The sequence below is a fragment of the Typopeltis vanoorti genome, chromosome 13, assembly GCF_054136105.1.
Source record: "Typopeltis vanoorti isolate ZY-2024b chromosome 13, IOZ_Tvanoo_1.0, whole genome shotgun sequence".
NCBI lineage: Eukaryota > Metazoa > Arthropoda > Arachnida > Uropygi > Thelyphonidae > Typopeltis > Typopeltis vanoorti.
The window spans coordinates 115300463-115320952 of record NC_143561.1 but is presented as its reverse complement, the minus strand read 5'-3'; the positions used below and the strand labels follow the sequence as shown (position 1 = coordinate 115320952).

Here is a 20490-nt window from a genome sequence, read left to right as displayed (position 1 = left end):
GAATGAACCTTTAAAATAACTTTTTAATTGAAGATAAGTTTTCGGTCTAATACATGGATTAAATTGGTTTTTCTTCTCCAAAAGAGGGAGCAAATTGGCTGGAGAAACACATATCCCCCGCATTTGTAGCCTTGATTGCTTCGATTGTAGTGTGTGATTCTAGCCAAATCAACTTAATCCAAAAAACATTTGCTAAAGTTTGTATACTACAATACAATATATATAAAATATAAATATATAAATTATGTTATGAATATAAAAATAAAAAATATATATATAATATATATATTGTATTACTGTTTAAACAGTGACTGGTTAACCAAAATGTAAGTCAAATATTAGTAAAAAGTGACCTAAGGAATTCCTTCATATTCTTCTAGTAACAACAAGATTACAAACAATAATAATAAAATGGTGAGCTTCGAAAGCTGATATAGCAAGAATCATTCAATATCACAAATTCTTATCGCCATAATTTTGGTTTGTCTAATTTTTCCATTAAAATGATCGATTAAAACAAAAATTGAATTGATTCCAAATTTTAATACAAATCCTAAATAGCAAGTTCATTAAATTTCATATATCCCATCATTTTGAATCGTTTTGTACGCAGTCCGAAAAAAAAAAAAAAGCTTTCATCAAATAGCTTTGAACCTAATATAACAAGCATACATCACGTGATGAAGCTCTTATTTTCATATCTCAGAGTTTGGAATTGCTCACAATTGAATCAAAGTTAATTGTTCTTGTTCCATCAATTTAGCGAATATTGCCATGGAAACTCTTTTGAAGACGAAAATATCGAATTTTGCCAGTAAAAAATGATTCGTTGAAACCGCAGTTAAATTTCACCCATCCTGAGCGGAGTTATTGCTCCATACAATTCCGAAAACGACTGACTCCCCCCCCCCACCATTTTCTCAGTAAACTGATTCCCCACCCCCCCACCCACCCTTTTCTCATTAAAACAACAGATCCAATAAGACAGCACATTTATCTAAGCATTACTAATAAAGAAAGATCAATTCAAAAGTCTAGCATGCATATTTACGGATAGGTGAGAAGAAATGAATGTACGGTAATTGGTCTTATGCATTTTGCGAAACGATTTTGTTTTTTAAACACTTTATTATGTATTAAATTACATATATGTAATGTAAAATTTTGATACTACACTTTCTTTCATGTAATTGAAGAACAGCTTCTGATTCTAATTAATATCATTATAAATGTGCATAATGTGCATTGATATAACAGAATAATTAATATATTACACAAGAAAACACGATTGCATGTTTAAAGTTCATTTTTTTTTCAAAGTTTGACACAATATGACGATACAGAGTATGTACAATATATATATACAATTGACACATAATATTTTCTCTTTAATACAAGCATACAGTAAATAATAATAATAATAACATTTTAACGGAGGGTAACAATAGAGTGCTTGGTACCATGTGCTACAACTGCGCCCTCTAATGACTTTTAATAATAATGTTTTTATTCCATTATATTTTCATATGTTACATCGTAATATTACTACTACTACTACTACTAATAATAATAATAATAACAACAATAATAATAATAACAAGTTTCGTAATAGCATTCTTATATTATGGCATCATTTATCAGAACGATAGAATCTGCAGCTGTTTTTAGGTGCGTTTCACAAAATGTGAAAGGGAAAAACATGCAGAAATTATATGTTGTTAAGTTTCTCTGGCTTGATGAAATTTAGTAATTAGGTACGTAAGAAGTATACAAGGATATATGTATGCAGTTCGGTTTCGATTAAAATCGGATCATTTTAAAATAAAAATAAATTTCACTAGCTTAATGGAATTGATTGAATTTTGGTATTTAGGATCGCTTTTCGTTTTAGGTTATTCAATTCCGATGCTACCAAAACACATGCCTTTTTTTCTCGCAAATAAAAATCTCAGTTCACCTTTTCTTGCCTTTCATAACAGCCAGATTGCTAGGTCACATCAGATTTCTCTCTTAGTGGACTTACGTTTACTTCCGCCTTTCTTGGTACAAACGCATTACATCAATAGTGTTTTAGCCTCTAAAAACCTTGTCATTCTTTTTCTGCTTAAGATGCTTTTTGAGCTACTAACCGGTATAAAAATCCAATCCGCTAAACTTTAAAACACTATTCTGATGTTTAGGATGGCGTATGAAAAATATTCTTGATACTGTTGAGAAGCGGGTGTTCGACTATTCTTTCTCATGACGGAATCGAATTATTCACTATCTCACAGACACTCTGTTTCTGACATTTCTTTTCCTCAGGTATTTCCATCGGCGCTAATTACTGAACATGTATCATTCTCGCACTTACGACTAACCCGTGTAACACAAGCAGAGGCGTCTCAATATTTTTTTACTTTTCGGAGCTACAGAACCTGTTTCTTTTTTTTCATTCGCTCTTTTTCTGTCGCTAACCTCAAACCACTGACAGTAGATAATATTATCCATTCTTCTTTTTCTTCTTCTTTATGCGACAAACCCTGTAATGCTCAAACCCTCTGAGCTTCAAGATTTTCCGTAATGAAAGGCCCAAATATCATTACTAATGAAGTTAACAACCTTGTGAACTTTAATGCTACAAAAACACAATCCTATCTTGTCCTCATAAGAAAGATCTTCTTTACTTTCCCTTATCTTGGGTAATACTCAGATTTCCAGGCCAGATCACATTTCTCTTCTTGGACTGACTTACATCCAGTGGTGAGCCTTATAGCTCACCACTGGATGTAAGTCAGTCCAAGAAGAGAAATTTGAGAAAAATTTAACAAAGGGCTTGCGCGAGCTCCTTATAGAGCTCGCGCGAGCCCTTTGTTAAATTTTTCTCGAATTTGCGAGCCCCTTTTTCTTCTTGTTTAATAATCTTGTAGAACTAGAAAATACCACCGTGGAATGTATACATGCTACTATAATTGCTACTTTAAATTCATATGGATTTTCTGATAACCATTTAAAAAATCATCTCATTGCATTTTGTTCTGATGTAGTGTAATGTTAGGGAAAAAAATCAGGTATTGCAAACTTCTACAAAAATTTCCCAACATTTTGATTTGGCATTGCGTAGCTCATCGTTTACAATCAGCATTAGACGATTCGATAAAAAACATTAAAGAAATAAATCATTTCGAAATATTTATGGATAAATTATATGCTTTTTATCATCAATCACCAAAAAAATCAACGAGAATTAAATACGATTGCGAAAGACCTTGGTATCGAAATTTTAAAGATTGGCCGTGTGTTTGGACCACGATGGGCAGCTTGCAGTTTACGAACGGCTCTTGCTGCTTGGAGAAATTACCCAGCTTTATGCAAGCATTTTGCATCGAATTGATAAATATAAGGGCTTTTTAAACCGACTCCTCAATTTGGAATTTTTAAAAGCCCTATCAATCATTAATTGATTGATATCCTACAGGAATTATCATATCTGTGAGACACTCTACAAAGTCTCAATATAAGTATTATAAGGGCTAAGTTAGCCCCCCTTTTTTTTTTGCTCGACGATGCGAGCCCTTTGTTAAAATTTCCATAGCTCACTACTGCTTACACCGCTTTCCTTTCATTTCCTTTTACAAACGTGCATCATCTTTTCACCCTAAAAAAAAAAAGCTTTGTGTCTTTTCTCCGAAGACAGTACTTAACTGCTAACATCATGTAAGAATATAGCTCCTATATTTGAGGTGTATCAACGACCTTCCTAAAATGCGTGATGCTTTCTAAGGTGATAGCAGTCTGATTAATAGTTGATGCTCCTTCTCTCTTCTTAAGAACCGACCCAGTCGATTTCTGATAAAATCATCTCTTTCTGCCTTACGCCTTTTCTACAGATATTTTCAAGTCAACTTCTCATCCTTTTATTCCATCTATCTCTGTTCTTTGGAATATCCTCATACTGTTTCTCCCGGCCACTGTGGCCTCTAAATTAATAAGATTATTAATAAATAATAAGCAACAACTCTACAGATACTCTTTCTCCTTAACGTTCTCCCTTCCCCCAACAAACCAGTTGGGGAAAGAAAGATCGTTAAGTTGCTACTAATGCCGTTAGTTGTACTACTGGTTTTGCAACTCTTATGTGATGTAATAGTAATATTAATGATAATCATTCTCTAGAACAGCATTTATTAATAAGTGCAACCTCTAGTTGCTAAAGAAGCATACAATGTACAGTATATAGGGGCTTCTTTCCAAACTAATAATTTCTACTTACGAGCTAATAAATTGCGACCCAATTCATTGAAAGAACACAAAACCTTGATCTTATGAACATTTTACGATACTCATCGATACATTAATACGTTTAACAATGGAAAAAAGCAAATTTTCAGTTTACGAGCATTCAATATACAACACGTTCTTTCTCTCAATAAATTCACCTTATTTTATGACTGCAAATGATTTTTTACTTGTTGTGTTATGTATCATAGATATATTGTTAGGCTCAGTCCCAAATTTCGAATTTCAATGAAATTCGTTCAGCCAGAGTACAGAAATAATTTGTTTTTGATGAACACGAATATTATTACTAATTGTGTCATCTTATGATTATTTTATTTGATCTTTTTCTTACTTTTTCTTCCTGGACTGCCATCTTTACGCCCAGCAAATTAAAACAAAGTTTTGAGAACATTTCTAATGGAAGCAGATTTCTGATTCTGAAGACAGCTCGAATGTTACTGTATATTTAATAAAATATCTACCCAGGGAGAAGAAATAACTTGCATGTGAATTTTCAACAATTGAAAATTCAACTCTGTGCAGTTTTAAACTATATTGTAATTAGGCAGTCATGAGTCTGCCCACGCGCTTTGTATATTTGGTCATGCACGGGGAATAATACAGTAAGGTTCAGTCTTCGTATCAATACTGTACTGTTTTCTTGTTTTCACGATAAAAGGTTATTTTCTTTTTTTCGCTATATTTGATCACTTTTATTAACCCAATGCTTGGAAATTATTATAATAATTTCATTATGTCCTGATCAAATTTTACTACGTAATTTTAGTAAGTAATTTTAGTACGTAAGAATCTTGTTAAAATTTGGTGTCATTTCAAACTTAGTTTCATTTGGACCAGTTCAGTAGCCAACTTTGATAAAACAAAATTATGTCTGCAGTGTACGAGTATACGAAATGCCAAAAAAAGGTTTTAAGTTGAAATGTTTTGATAGTGAATAGCATCACCATACAATAATGAAAATGCGTCTTTTTATGACTGTTCCGATCATTGCCTTACTGTGCTGCCGCATAAACTTAATTATGCGGCAGCACAGTAAGGCATAAAGTGATTTCTAGTGTGAATTGGTCGAAATCCAGCTTAATACATTTGAAAGTAATTACAGAAATACCGACGAAGGAAGGCTATTCTAAAGATTAGAAACAGAAAAAGAGGGTGAAGTAGACTTCTTTTACACCCGTTGAAAGAAACATAAACACACCTATATTTTTATGCCGATCCCACTTACGAAAAATGCATAGTGCATTGTACCCTGGTGGGCTAAGATATATATTTTAATTTATTTATCTTTGTAATATTTTTTATTTATTTTTTTACATAATCCAGAAATCCTGCTCTAGAAATACGAAGCATGGAACTTTTTCAAACCACTTGAAGCCTCCAATGAGCTGAGAAGTGGTCTCGCACCTGTCTAAAATTCACGTTATTTAAGAAATCATTGATAACGTCAGGTTTATAAAATACAGAAAATTCTAGTTTCGCATTGCACGACCAGCAGTGAAAACTAACTGCTAGGTGTGAGTTACGCATAATAGTAGCTGTCACATTTTATCGGTCTCGAATCGTAGCTGGTTTATTAAATTTCAGCCTTCGTTTTCTCCACGCCAAAAGATGAATGACAAGGAAGACAAGTTTGAAATGTTGTTGAGATAAATTCCAGTTGTGTTGTGATGTTGTTTTGCTGAAAGAAATATGGATCATTAATGTAGATGCTAGGTTGTGCGTCCAGATGGCCTAGTATGGTCCATCTCATGAAACCAATATAAGACTATTGTTCACTTGTATGGCACAGTGTATGGTCTTAAACTGTCCGTGTAGTTCCAAAAAAATCCGATGCCATTCATTTCTCAAGAAAAGAATTGTTTAGGTGAGATTTTATTTATCTGTATTTTAGGTTTAAATTATGGCCTTTAAAATGTTACCATTTGTTTTTTTTTTTTATTTTATTTACCATTAATTTATAAGAAGCAACAAAGTGAAAGTTAGAAGAGGAAAATGACGTTTTTTTTTTTTTTTCTTAATTCCTAGTGATCCTACAGAAAACATGGCAAAAAAGCTATTTTTAGGAAATTAGCAAATTTTGGAAATCGTATCCCAATTTTAGTGGCAATCCAATCTATGAAAGGTTGGTAACATGAAGCATTTGATTATCATAGGTGGACTAAATAGTAGGTAAACCCGAAACTATGTTCTAGAAACAAACATGACATTTTTTAAGAGCCAGTTTTGATCTTCAGTATACAGACTGGTGGTAGACTCACACAGAGTGATGGAAATCAGCCATTACTTATTCACAAACTTCTGTCCCCCCACCACACACACACACATGCGCGCGCGCAGAGGTAAAGATGTGACATGCTATGTAATCATTACATTTTGTATTTCTTAATCCGGATCTAGTTAAAGCGACTTTAAACTTTAAATAGCAAACAACCTCAGTATGATTTGATACTACCCAACAATAAGCGATTGATTAGAGTTAGAAATGATCATCCCTTAGGTTGCGAACACCTTTATTGCATATAAGTGTACGCAGTATGCATAATTTGGCAAAGTATGGAAAAAATGAAAGAAAAGAAAAGTTTTGTAAATCGTATGCTATATGTCCTATCTTAAGTACTGAATTTTTTTTTTTTTTTAAACATAAGTCGTTTCGGCCCTACCATCCTGACTTATTATGACCAGTTACACGCTGTCAGGCTTGCAGCGCACTGCACCCGACATACCAGCTTGTCACTTAATACGGTTTTTAATCCTTTATAATATCTGCATATATACAGTTAACCTTATCTCCTGTTCAGACATGCATTTTTTTTTTTTTACATGACACTGTTTCAACCAATTCAGACCTTTAATAAACAAAGTGCTGGTCTCACCACAAAGGGATGAAAATATTGCACTACAACTAAAAAAAATAATTACTTCAATTAGGAATATCATGGTAGAATTACTAATTAAGCAACTTATTGATCTTCTTACGAGACGTTCCTCATCCCATTAGTTTTCTCTTTGTTACAGCACTTCAGACTTCCAATAAGCAAAGCCGATCCGACAAGTGAGGTTAGTTGTGAAGTGACCCCTTCACAGTGGTCACTTAAGATCGCTTAACACGATAGTAAACCTGTGTGTATGGAGTATTTATATTCGAAAATAAAAATGGATTCTTCATTAAAGAGCAGCTGTATTTATTTCTGCGCTTGTTGAAATTAAATTCAAAGAGGTGTAAATAAGATTGCTGTTATTGAAACCTACTCTAACGGTTTCTTATTAGCAAACTTCGTCAAAGCGCTACTACAGACAAAAAAAGTCTTTTTGCGACTGTAAGTTGTTTTTAACATGTCCTTGTTTGATAATCGGCATTAAGACTATTTGAGTTTCTCGCTAGTCTTCAAAAAAAAGCGGAAGTTCTTGTCAACTGTGATATTGCCGGGGTTGGAGGAACTACGGTGATGACCCATTCATCAGACACTGGGTGGTAGCTTGTAACAGCGGTAGTGTTTAATCACGCTGACGGCAGGTGGGCGTGCAATCAGGAAGACACCATTTAATTGAGCGTGTAATCTGCCACTTAATGGAACTCTTTTTTTTCTTTTTTTTTCGTGCCTTTAGTAGTGTGCTGAACTGTCCTGTCATTATATCCCTCCCTTCACTCTACTGAGCTAAAGGACCCGCTGTTTGTGCGGTGAAAGCCGTCTTCTCCATTATTGTGTGACACTGCACAGCGCACGTGAAACAACGTTCAATCAACGACCTCCTCTCCAATGTGGCAATGAGATGTGCCATTAGTCATTTGATGCCCTTACAAGAGCGACGCTCAGAATATGTGAGCACTCTTACGAAGCATACCTATTCAGTTACTTTGGGTTACGTGTCGCGCACGTGCCGGGGCACAAGAATACACTCCAGGAGTTTCCATTGTCACCGTCATCAAGGACAGAACTTCGCTAAAAGCTTCCTTCCCCCGTCATCAAACCACACGCTCTTTGCATATCCATGATTTCTCTTGCAGTTGTAAAATCATGCATCTTCCAGTTTTGTCTCTTGTGAAGACAGACGAATATAAAACCAATACCATTTTCTTTCTCTCTTTTTTTCACTTATTCCTGCTTTTTTTTCGCAACCCTTTGTTTTCATTATTTTTTGCTCCTTTTTCTTTTGCATTTGCCATTTCACATTTTCCATTGTTTGACTATGCTGAGATTCCTCTCTCCCCCTACTTTTTTTTAATGGAAAATTAAATTGCTTTTATTATGTCTTCAACTTATTCACTTTTCTGTTTTGGCTGTTAGGTATGTACAATTAATGAAGGAATTAAATACGGGTTGAAAATAAAGTCTCTCAGCCACCGCTAAAAAAAAGTCGGACTCTTGTCATTGCCATCAGCAAGAGTGAAATATAGCAATGAATACGCGACCGTCTTCTCTAAAATAGGATGTCGCAACGATGAAAGATAAATGAAACTTTCTGGAGAGAACTGAGTTTTTATTTATTTATATAATGGGAGACAAATTGACTACATAACGATTTTGTCGGGAATGTTCTTTCGTTTTATCCATATGCCTGCCATATAGAGAGGAAGATAATTGGGTGTGTATGTGTTTTACGGTAAAGATTTATAACACGATCACAAGTCTTTATTGTACAAATAATAGACTTGATTATGAGTGCTGCTGGAGAAGTCACTGACGAGAGTGATTACCTTCTGTTCAGAGCCTCCGTAGCTCAGTCGGTATAGACGAAGCCCTTTGATCGGAAAGACCTGGGTTCGATTCCCTTCCATGACGTGAGGAACCTTTATCCGGTCTCTTTCAACTAAACGTGAGTTATCAGGTCTCATACTGAGTTCAAGTTCCCCTGGAACTTGAACTCAGTTTGTTGATTGGAGACTAGAAACACTGTCCACTCAGCCAATCTGCTGTGTTTGGTTAGTGACAGAAATTTTATAGTGTGGGAATGCTTATCCTGCTTTGAGCAGTTTTATACTGTTCTCTGGAAACGATCTAGTTGATTATCAGCATCACTATGAACATGGAATACTGGGTTTGAATGGACAGCTGAGAGTTTCACAAACATCTTATATTTACAAACTTCATTAGACTGTCGGGTTACATTTGGCCGCGATTATAGATGCGATTCTTGGAGATTTATCTCATCTTGTAAAACTCGTTGGTTGGTACCGATTGAGTTACGGAATCTCTATACGAGAGATATACTGATTCTCTCAAAAACGACTTTTTGGTTGAAAATATTTGTATTCAGTGCCCTTCGCAATACGAGAAAGATCTATAATTACAAGAGCTCTGAATTAAAGCCGAGTTAGCCAGTCCCATAGCAGTCCATCCCCCGTAACTCGAGTTTTTCTTATCACAAACAGGCAAATTGACTGCGTAAACAACACACTACGAACATAAATACACAGAAATTACATAATCAGCCAGGACAACCAACATGTGCACTAAAACTACAAACATTCAGAAAAGACGAAATAAGAAGTATCTTTTAAAATCAGCTTTTCAGCAGAATACTCAACTTTCATTGACTATACAAAAATACTTACCATTTCTATTCATATTAACTGCAAAACATTTCTGCAGACGGCAGTACGGACACCAGTTACGACGGGCTTTGTCCACAACGCACGTTCCGGTGCCAGCTATAGCAGAAGAAGAGAGAGAGAGATTACCAGTTACCATATCACATATGTAAATAATTAAGAAATTTCTTAATGTAATTAAATTAAGAAAAACTCGAGTTTTTCTTACCACAAACAGACAAATTGACTGCGTAAACAACACACTACGAACAGAAATACACAGAAATTACATAATCAGCCAGGACAACCAACATGTGCACTAAAACTACAAACATTCAGAAAAGACGAAATATATATATATATATATATATATATATTTAGGGATGGCGCCTAAAGCACCTATTATTATGGGAACAACTCGTTTTCTTTTGCCAGATTCGTTCAACTTCGATTTGCAAGTCGCGATATTTTGTATTTTTTTTTTCATTTTCTTTGTCGTCAATCCGACTATCTCCTGGTACTGATATTTCGATAAACTTAACACCCTTGTTTTCACTTTTTTTTCAACAACTGTGATATCGGGTGTATTACATTCCAAGCTTTTGTCAGTCTGGATTTTGAAATCCCAGAGTATTTTAGCTTTTTCATTCTCAACCACTTTCTGGTGAACTTTATGCTTCAAATGTCTTTAGATACTTCAAACCCATACTTTTTACATAAATGCCAGTGGATTATCTTAGCTACAATATAGTCACTTTTACGGCTCAATTTGTAATATTTTGCTGCATCCACTTGTAATGTGGTCTACTGTTTCTTCCTTTTCTTTGCACAATCTGCATTTACTGTCTTCTTGAATTTTTTGTATTTTTGCCTTCATAACATTGGTTTTAATGGCATATTCTTGTGCTGCAAAAATTACCGATTCTGTTTCTTTCTTTAATGCTCCATTTCTCAACCATTGCCGGGTTAAGTTGCTGTCAGCGCTGTCCTCTATGCTGTGAAGGTATTTTCCATGCAATGCCTTATTTTTTCATCTTTCAGTTCTCACTTTTACTTGGTTGGTTTTGTATTCCAATTTTAAATAAATAAACTCCATTTCCTTACCTCAATGAGAAATTTTTCCGTTGTTTGCTGCAGATAATCATTTAAATTTCGTTTTTCTTCTTCAATAACTTGCTTCACTTGTAATAATCCTCTACCTCCTTTTTTGCGTGATAGATGTAGCCTATCAATGTCACTGCGAGGATTGAGGGCATGGTGCATTGTCATTAATTTTCGAGTTTTTCGGTCGAAATCTTCCATCTCTAGCTGGGCCCATTCAACAATGCCTGCTGATTATCTCAGAACAGGTATGGTCCAGGTATTAATTGCTTTTATCAAATTTACAGCATTAAGCATTGGCTTAAGGAGTTTTCTTAATCGTCTTATGTATTTTGCTCTAGTTCTTTCTTTGATCTTATTTGAGGTTTGTTTTCCTTCTTTGTGAATAGTCAATTTTCAGGAAAAATGACCGTGGTTAACCTTTAAAGGAGTAAACCTTGTTGGTATAGTGAAAAAAATTATTTCATTTTGAAGTAGTCTGTCAAAACACAAGCTGTTTTTATTAAGGAAGTCTAAAACATCATTGTCAGAAGTGATTATCTAGGTTACTTACAATGTATACATTGAAGTTTATGAATTTTATGTATCATGGCGAGATTTGGCTTCCAGTACGTATTTTAACAAAACTACTCGCTGCAAGTTTTGTCCAATTCTGCTGCCATCTTTTTTTTTTTTTTTCGGCACCCATATGGTTCTATTTATCGTTACTCATAAAAAATTTCAATCCCTAGTCTTTTTTCTTCCCATTATTTCATCAGAAGAATCTTGTCCTAATTGGATATAAAAAAGCCACTTCGATTGTTCTGAAGGTTGTTCTTCGGTTTATATTCCTGTTCTGTATTGCCCTTTTATTCTCTCTCTCTCTCTTATTCCATATAATATTTATATTGCAACTTGTAGTTATTTTGTATCCTTTAAATGCCATCCAGTCGCTTTCAATTCAATTCTTTTCTTTCTAAAGTAATGGAGAAATCTAGCTGCTGCCTGGAAATTTCTCAACTAATAAACGATTTTCAGTACCGATTTCCCAACTGTTGGGCTTCAGAGGATCATATTTATGTTACCTCTTTTAGAGCAATAGCATGTAAAAGTTTTAAGGAACTCGAGGAGTTGCTGTTGGCATCTCGAAACCATTTGATATCTGGGTCTCATATCTGACTTCTGCATCTTGGTTACCAGCTAACTGTCTGGTCTCGCATTATGTTGTAGTTGGACCTCTATACTCAAATTTTGCAACTAATGCTGCGATTCCACAGGGTTCTGTACTCTCCTCCTTCTGTATATATCAGTGATCTTCTCCATTTTATTTAAATCTACCTGGCTTTGCTGATAACAGTACATTGCATTTTCCTTTTTTGGTAAATCTTAAAAACCGCCAGTTTTCGGAATATCTACATTTGCATTTATAAGAACCTTTTAAGTGAAGGTCAGTTAACCAGTCTCATACAAAGATAATCGGACTTTTTCCTCTTGGAAAGTAGGACTTTTCGTCATACATATCTGTTGGAGAGCATGCGCAGTTAACAGACTTAACATACTAGCTCGTTACTGCCTTGGATGCTTTTCTCCAGTCCTATTTTGCCAAAACCCCAAATAAGTTGTCTATAAGAAGGGTTTAGAAGCATTTAGATTTCGATTTACAGTTCTGAAGATTACAGTTTTCCTAAGAAGAGATAACTCTAATCTCGTAGAAAGTTTTTTTCACTTGGTTATAAATTAAATTAAATTTGCTAAGAAATTATATTCTTGTTTAATCCTTTATCCAAGTGTAAGCAACAAACTTTGGGTGTAAATTTGTGAAGATACTTCACTCACAAAATTTTTGTTGCTTAAAGGATTAAACAAGAATATAATTTCTTGACAACTTCGACCCTAATATTCGACTTTTCTGACCATCAACATATTATAAGTATTTGCTTCTCAGCACCCAGCGATTTTTTTTTTCTTTCGCTCAAGCATTACTGTAACTCTGAAGAACTGGAAATCACGAACTACCAAATTACCGAATATTCACTGAATCACCACATTTGAAGTAGTGCCCCTTAGAGCTTCCTAAATATCTTAATCATGTACGGAAGTGACAATACTTTTTTAAATGACTGGCATTCTCCAAACCCCTGGCATTATCTGTCACTCCTTACATTTTTTTTTTTGTTTATTTTAGAAATATTTTCCCCCATTGTTAATCAGAATTAGCATCGGTAATTCCTCGGATGATGATGAACAGCTTATTTTTCTACCCACTGCAGGGTGTAGGCCTCTCCCATTCAGGGAGGTTTGGGTCTACTACTCCCATAGTGACCCAGTCCATATTGGGAGAGTGTATCTATACGTGGGTGTATGAAGGTGGAAGGCAATCACAAACATCGAAGCCTACGCGGGATTCGAACCCGCAGCCTCTTTGCGGGAGAGCGGATACGCTAACCACTCGGCCAACCAGGCCGGCGGTGATTCCTATCTTCTCCCCTAATTCTGTTAATACACGTGCAGCAGCTACTTAACACCTTTCCACAGTTTAATTGCAAACTCACAGAATAAATATTGCTTCTTCTTCGTTCATTTGATCCATTGCTGCCTTTCGGAATACCCTACTTCTTATTTATTTCCCAAAGAATACAATCTTAAGGACTTGAAATTGTTAACCTAGTTATTTTTGAAGTAGGCAGAATTTGAAGACAACTTCTGTCCATTCAGGTTAGATGTATAGCTTGATGTAAAACACCCCCTGTGTGTAACTTTCATAGAAATATTGTATCAAGTCACATAAAGTGATAATCAAAATTGCAACATTCTAACAAAAAAAAAAATGCCATTGGTTCACTGACTTGCTGACATAGTTACTCTGCGGGTTGAACTGGTAGCAATGTTGAAGCATCAGGAGAAATAAAAACACTCAATTCTGAACTTATATTGACCTTGATAAGAATTAAGTCTACTGCTTAAATATGATTTTATATTTACTAAAAATGAATTTTATATTTAATAAAAATGAAAAAAGAATAATACGGAATGCCAAAAGAACATAACAGTTACGAACAGTATATGAGAGTGGCATGTATTCAGACATTTTGATGAAAGTGATGAATAGCCCACATTTATTCGCAAAAAGAAATGTGGGCTATTTGTTTTGTGAGATCGATGCTACATTATAAGTAATTGTATTCTTGTAATAATTAACTTAATAAACAATAGTTTTGAGACCAACATCTTCTTTGAATAATTTCTAACCTTTCCTTTAGTATATTGGAGACCCCATATTAATTACGTTCCTCAAGATGTAGATATATGGTTGAGTAAGATTATTTTTATAGTATTAATTAATTCATTACAGTAATTTTTAATTAATATATTGAAAACATTGGCACCTTTATACCTGTAAACACATCTCTGCGTATCTATCTCTCCCGTGGTCCTTTAATGGACCATTGGGTCACTCATGGCTGAGCCATGAATGTCTAATGGGCAGTGAATTAAGACAGATGGCGCCCACTCCTCTTCTGTCGTCGTCTATATATCCTATGGTTGTATCCTGTATGTTCACGGGTCCGGTTTGCCTGATGAAAAATCTCAGGATAAACTGGGGAAAAATCCTGCTATCCATGCCCAAGACCGGCTAACTTGGCTAAGGCTGAGGGAGATCCTTCAGCTCCTCACGTCATCAACGGGAATCGAACCTAGGACACTCCTTCCCCAGGCATATGGTTGCGAAGTGCACAGCCACTAAGCTAACCGCGCTGGTTCTCTGCGTATAATGCCTACCAAAATAATAATATGCCTACCAAATAGTGATACTTTGACAGTAGTAATGAAAAATAATCTTAAGCCAGTAAACCTTTTCAAAGTGCGTCCTAATATTCTTAACTAGTAGCTCATTAAGGGGTCTGACCGCCATAGGATAGTTTGTAGAGTTTGGTAAATTCAAAGATAAGTATAACAGCGCTTTGATGTACAAAGTGCAAGTAAGCTTATATACTTCATCGTATTATTTTATCCATAGGCTAGCGCTTTGCTTTTTTCGTGAAATATGTAAAAACATGCAAATATAAATTTGGAAGCCATTTTTTAAAAATAAGATATTTATGAAAAACGTTTCAATTTTTTGGCTTTCCTTTTCTGCAACTGATTATCTTGAGAAGCCAAGTTAACTGTATGTAATGTAGAAATGCCTTTGTTTATTTTTATGGGAATCCTACTCACGAAAGATTGTAAATGTATTGATCATTAGCACCGCATATAGACTACGGATTACACAACAGGAAAACTTTGCTCTAGAGTAGTGATTTTCAACCTTTTTCTTAACACGGCACACCGAGACTAATTATTAAAATTCTTTTGCACACTAAAAATATATTCTTTTAATTTTTTTGATGATCTGGCAAAAAATAGGCATAGTTTTGATTAATTTACACACACAAGAAGATGGAAGACCAGACACTAATAAATAAATGCCCAAATTACGACATCATTTCTTTCAATTAATTTGTTTTCATAAATCTCGCGGCCCACCTGAAGACCTTTCGCCGCACACCGGTTGAAAATCGCTGCTCTAGAGACTAAACATTGTACTTTTTCAAGAATCTTTAGGCCTCAAGTGCTTACGCATTGGTGGTCTCACACCGGGCGATGAAATTTAATTGTCGTCTAAAGACAATCACAAACATCCATGTGCACAGTGGGATTAAACCCACTCGTTATTGAGGGGGGTGGAAGCACTGTACATTAAGCAACCAGCCGGCGCTTGTATAATGTATTGAGATTTTTCAAACGTAAATTAAAATTGTCGGTGTTGAATTAATGATGTAAAAATGATTTTTATCGACTAAGGCAGTGCTTCCCAAACTTATAAATGTAAAGGTCCATTTGAAAAAATTAAAATATTTCACGGTCCCCATAAAAAAAAAATCGCAATATAGACATATATTATTATAATATTTATTGTATTTATATTCAATACAAAACATACACAGCGAATATTGCAAAAATCACATGCAAATATTACATTTTTAGCATCTTACATACGCATTTGACATGGCACATTATCTTGTATTTTTATATAGATAGATATATTGTTAAGTAGATATAATATCTATTTAATCTTAAAACATTTTAAATTTGTTTTCATTATTTCATTGCGCCCCTCAACAAAACTAACGGCCCCCATATACGGCTTACATAGCTTTGGGAAGCGCTGCACTAAGGCGTAAGTTTTTTCTCCAGATGGAGAAAAAACTTACGCCTTGACCTCCGCAGTAGACTACATGCGGACTCCTGATATCCTACTGATGTGGAAGTCCTCGAATTTTCCCAACTACGCCACTGTTAATTACGATTATTTTTATTCGTCGATCTCTAAATTCCCAATAATCATAAACATAAATAATGAGGAAGAAATAATTGCCATATACCAATGCAGTTGTAAACAATTCCTCGTCTAATGCTCCTCTTAAAGAAACAGCTACATCCGTCGCAGCAATAGACTCCATAATGTTTGCCATACGATTTATCCCCGCAAACTTTACATGGAACTGGAACCGGAAGCGTTCGTCCTGTGGGTGTAAAAAGACACTAGTGTTAGTTGAATAACATCTATAAAAACTATTATTTCAATTAAAAATATTTTATAAGGCAAATGATAAAACTGACGGATAAGTTTTTGACTAGGCCATGTGTGTGGGGAATCCTAGCGGAAAAAGATAGAACCTCAAATTCTAGACTTCGCTGATTTCGTATATTGATCTAAAGAAAACAATGTGGCGCCGAGTAAATAATATTATTCGGTGAGTAAATACACTAAGTAGCTACTTGGGGGAAGGGGGGGGGGGGAGCGCGTGCGTCGGCTAACTGGCCCAAGGGTTTCCTTGCGGTTTGTCCTCAAAGTGATGATAATCGTTTCGCTCGCATGAGAACTGTGACTCTGAGTCACGTAAGTAAATTTGGGCAGCCGGAAGAGAAGGAAGATTAAGAATATCATCTTTCACCCATTAAACTCAGAGAAGTAATTCAATAAACCGACTGCACTCTTTGCTTTCCATTATTTCTTCTTTCTCAAACTTTTTTCCTGCATTCAGTTATTCATGTTTGATTTTAATTGTTTTCCCCACAAAACACGTACACTGTTTGTCTTTTCTATATTTTTCTAAAGTTGTGGAAGAACCGTTTGAAAGAGCACGCGAAACTCAGCCAGCAAGGACGTGTCAATGTCAACGTGAAAATTAGTCAATTCAGCGACTGCTATCGAGTCGCTGAGTTGACTAATTTACTTCTCTCAATGCAACTGAATTTTTTATTCAACCTTTTCTTGTGCCGAGGTGAAAACAAGAAATTCTTAATAGAGATCTTCCTATATGATCTGAAGTATCATTTCGAATAATATCAATAAGTCTAAATAAAAGGCCGAGACCTCAGCTGGTGAATTGATACATGTTGTAATGAAGTAATAGGTTCAGTACTGAAGAACAAACGTGTCAATCTGGACGATAAATGGTTATGTGAGTAGTTAAAACACAGATGGAGAATTTTCAGTGATGCCAAAAGTCTGGCTTGTCGAGAACTTTAGACTACAGATTATTTTGCGGTACCTTTGGGATAGGAAAGAAAACTTTTAGCCGAAATACTTTTATCCGATAATCTACGGATTATGCTGCCAATATCGGCATATATCGCAACACGTTAGTGGCAGCCATTCAAAAGAAATACTCGCGTTTACTGCAGTTATCTGAGGTGCTTTTGCTTTATGGCACGGCTCAGCCACTTGCAGCTGATCCAGTTAAAACCTCCTTGATGCCTTTTTAATGTTTGATTTCTTTTATTAGTTCTCATTATAAGTGAATTTAGTTTATCGTCCCGCGATTACAAATTCTTGAACGTTTCACAGAGACACTTTGAAACAGTGCCATAAAATGGCGAGGCCTGATCTCTCTCTCTCTCTCTCTCTCTCTCTCTCTCTCTCTCTCATACACACACACACACACACACACTAGAAGCCTGTTATAGTTTTGGGGAAATGTCATAATGATGATTGTTATAACCAATTAAACAACGAAATCCTAAACTCTCCCCCCCCCTCCCAAAGAAACAAGCCAACATAGGCACTCGTATTGAGCTTACTTTCCATTACTTACCATTTAGGCAAAATTTAATTTAATTTAGTATTGACGTTTATCTTGTCAAATCATTTGAAATGAAATATACCAGTTTCATGTAGTACTGAAATTAGTAGTTGAATACACTTGGGAGCATTATAGGTATTTCTTTTTTTTTTTTTTTCTTCTGCAAGTATTGCCTATTAGTCATTCAGGTTTCTCTACTTACCTCGTCCACAATAGAAGGGCCAGTTTTTGCTACTTTTACCGTTAATGCTACATCCTTGGAAATATCAAACTCACGTGTCGGAGTGAAGTACCTGAAAAGCACAGTCTCTAACTCTAAATTATCTGAGTTTTTCCAATTTACTTGTCCCCTTCAAGTCTTCGAAAACAGCGAATAATTAAATTAATTTTAATTAATTATTTTGTGGTTTCCCACAAAGTTCAGACGATGACCGAAATGGTCCACACCCCGTAAACCCTTGCCCCAGTTTCCACATAAGGATACCCTTCCCCTTTTCCTCCCCCCCTCTCCCCACAACAAAATAATATATATATATATATATATATATATATATATATATATATATATTATTAATAGTAACCCGGGTTCCCAAACTTATTTCCCGTGTCTCAAGCACATTCCCATGTTCTTTCCCTCTCCCCCCCTCGTTTACACACAACCTTTCAACAAGAGCTTGGATTTAGAAGGCATCTTTAAACCAAAAACAAGGTATGTACATAATTTTTCCACATTTTTTATTCTGCCATAATTGCCTTCTATACTCGCCCATAATGCCCTAAAATATATATATACCGCTTTTGAGTTATGTTAGCCAATGTATTAAATATAAGGGACACTCCTAAACAAAAACAGGCTAAAATAGCAGTTCATTATATTAAATTACTTTTGTTCTTCAGTGCCGTTAAAAAATAATAAAATAAAAACCCTGTCGAATCGCAATGCCCATCAATATAAGCTTTTGACGAAGTACGTTAACATAACAGCATTCTCCAGACAAAATGATGATTTACTTTCTCTCACTCTTTACATATGGTTCACCCTAGAAATGTGCAAACATTTTCACTTGCGGGTTTTTTTCGTTCATTTGTACACGAACAGAATTGAAACATTTTTACATTAAAAACTCATAATAGCAAATTATCACTTTCGTTATACACAAACAATCCTCGAATATTTAACATTGTTACATTGACCGCACACACAATAACACGTATAATATAATAGCAGATTTCTGCATTTCTCATCAGACATTCCACACAACTATGATCCAATTACTATCACGCAAGTAAAACCACTAACCATTGCATCACAATAGGTGCTTACATAGATCTATTTTAAATACGTAGAATCCTCCCTTATACCATATCTCGTAGTTTAATTTCTGTAAGCAGCCCCTTAAAGGGGGTTTAAATACTTCGGGTGTAGTACTTAAACCCCCTTGTTTAAGTATACACCTGAAGGTGTAGTACTTAAACAAGGGTCTGACTTCCTTAAGGACGAAAACTTATCGCATCTATAAATAAAAATCAGCGAATTATGCTATTGTTTACTTTTAACATTAATGTTCGTACAAGAGGCCTTTCCGCCTTTGAACACCAATAAAAATTACACTTAGCCATAAAATAAAATAGTCAGAGAACACACAAAACTGACAAGAATTGACTTTTGAATTGGTATATTGTATAGGTTGTTGGATTATGAGTTATGCCAGTGCAGGGTGGAATTTGGTGGTTTGCGTTTATTATGTATCTTAAAGACCATGCAATTTTTGAATCAGTGCTCTTACCAAATCAGTTCTGAATCCTGCAGCAGTGCATGTAAGACTACAACTGCACGGTAAGCGGTCCCCCCCACACACACACACATTGACAGATATGGAACAGCAGCCAAATGAGACAACGTTTGAAGAGGTATACCGGGAATTCATCAGACTGGGCGAGTTGCTCAACAAACATTGGCCAGGAAAGGTGAAACTTTATGATACGTTTCCCCCGGTAAGTGTCACAGAGGTTGACTCGGAGACTATGGAAAATCAGTCAGAATCGGCAAACCCCACTATTTCTGATTTTCAAGAAGTCCGCGTACGCAAAAAGCGGAGAACAACAGATGAATCTCTCAAAGACAACATAATGGAACAACACAATCAAGTTTCGGACTCCGCTGCTTCTCCCGGAGAAAAGGTGCCTCCGATTATATTACGAGAGAAGCAGAGATGAGCGGCTTTAAGATCAACAATGTCGAACCTACACATTGACTATGTAAAGGCCAAAAATATGGACGATGGAATAAAGATATATCCTACAACGGTGACAGACTATAGGAGACTATCAAAAGAAATGGACAGTAGAGGTATACAGTACCATACCTTTTCGCTCAGCTCGGAGAAAAATTTAAAAGTGGTCCTACATGGCGTCTGTGAAGACATTGATATAGAAGATATAGTTGCTGATCTTAACTTGCAGGATCTA

General features: G+C 35.4%; 1 protein-coding gene across 1 annotated transcript in view; it reads right to left on the bottom strand.

Annotated features, from left to right (window-relative positions):
• LOC150100484 (nuclear receptor subfamily 2 group E member 1-like) overlaps positions 1-20490 on the bottom strand; it is a 71113-nt gene that overhangs the window by 26279 nt on the left and 24344 nt on the right. The window contains exons 2-3 of the mRNA XM_090402665.1: positions 16318-16458; positions 9836-9931 (exon numbers count right to left, since the gene is read on the bottom strand). Of these exons, the coding sequence (XP_090258791.1) occupies positions 9836-9931; positions 16318-16458 (237 nt within the window). The remainder of the gene's footprint in view (positions 1-9835; positions 9932-16317; positions 16459-20490) is intronic.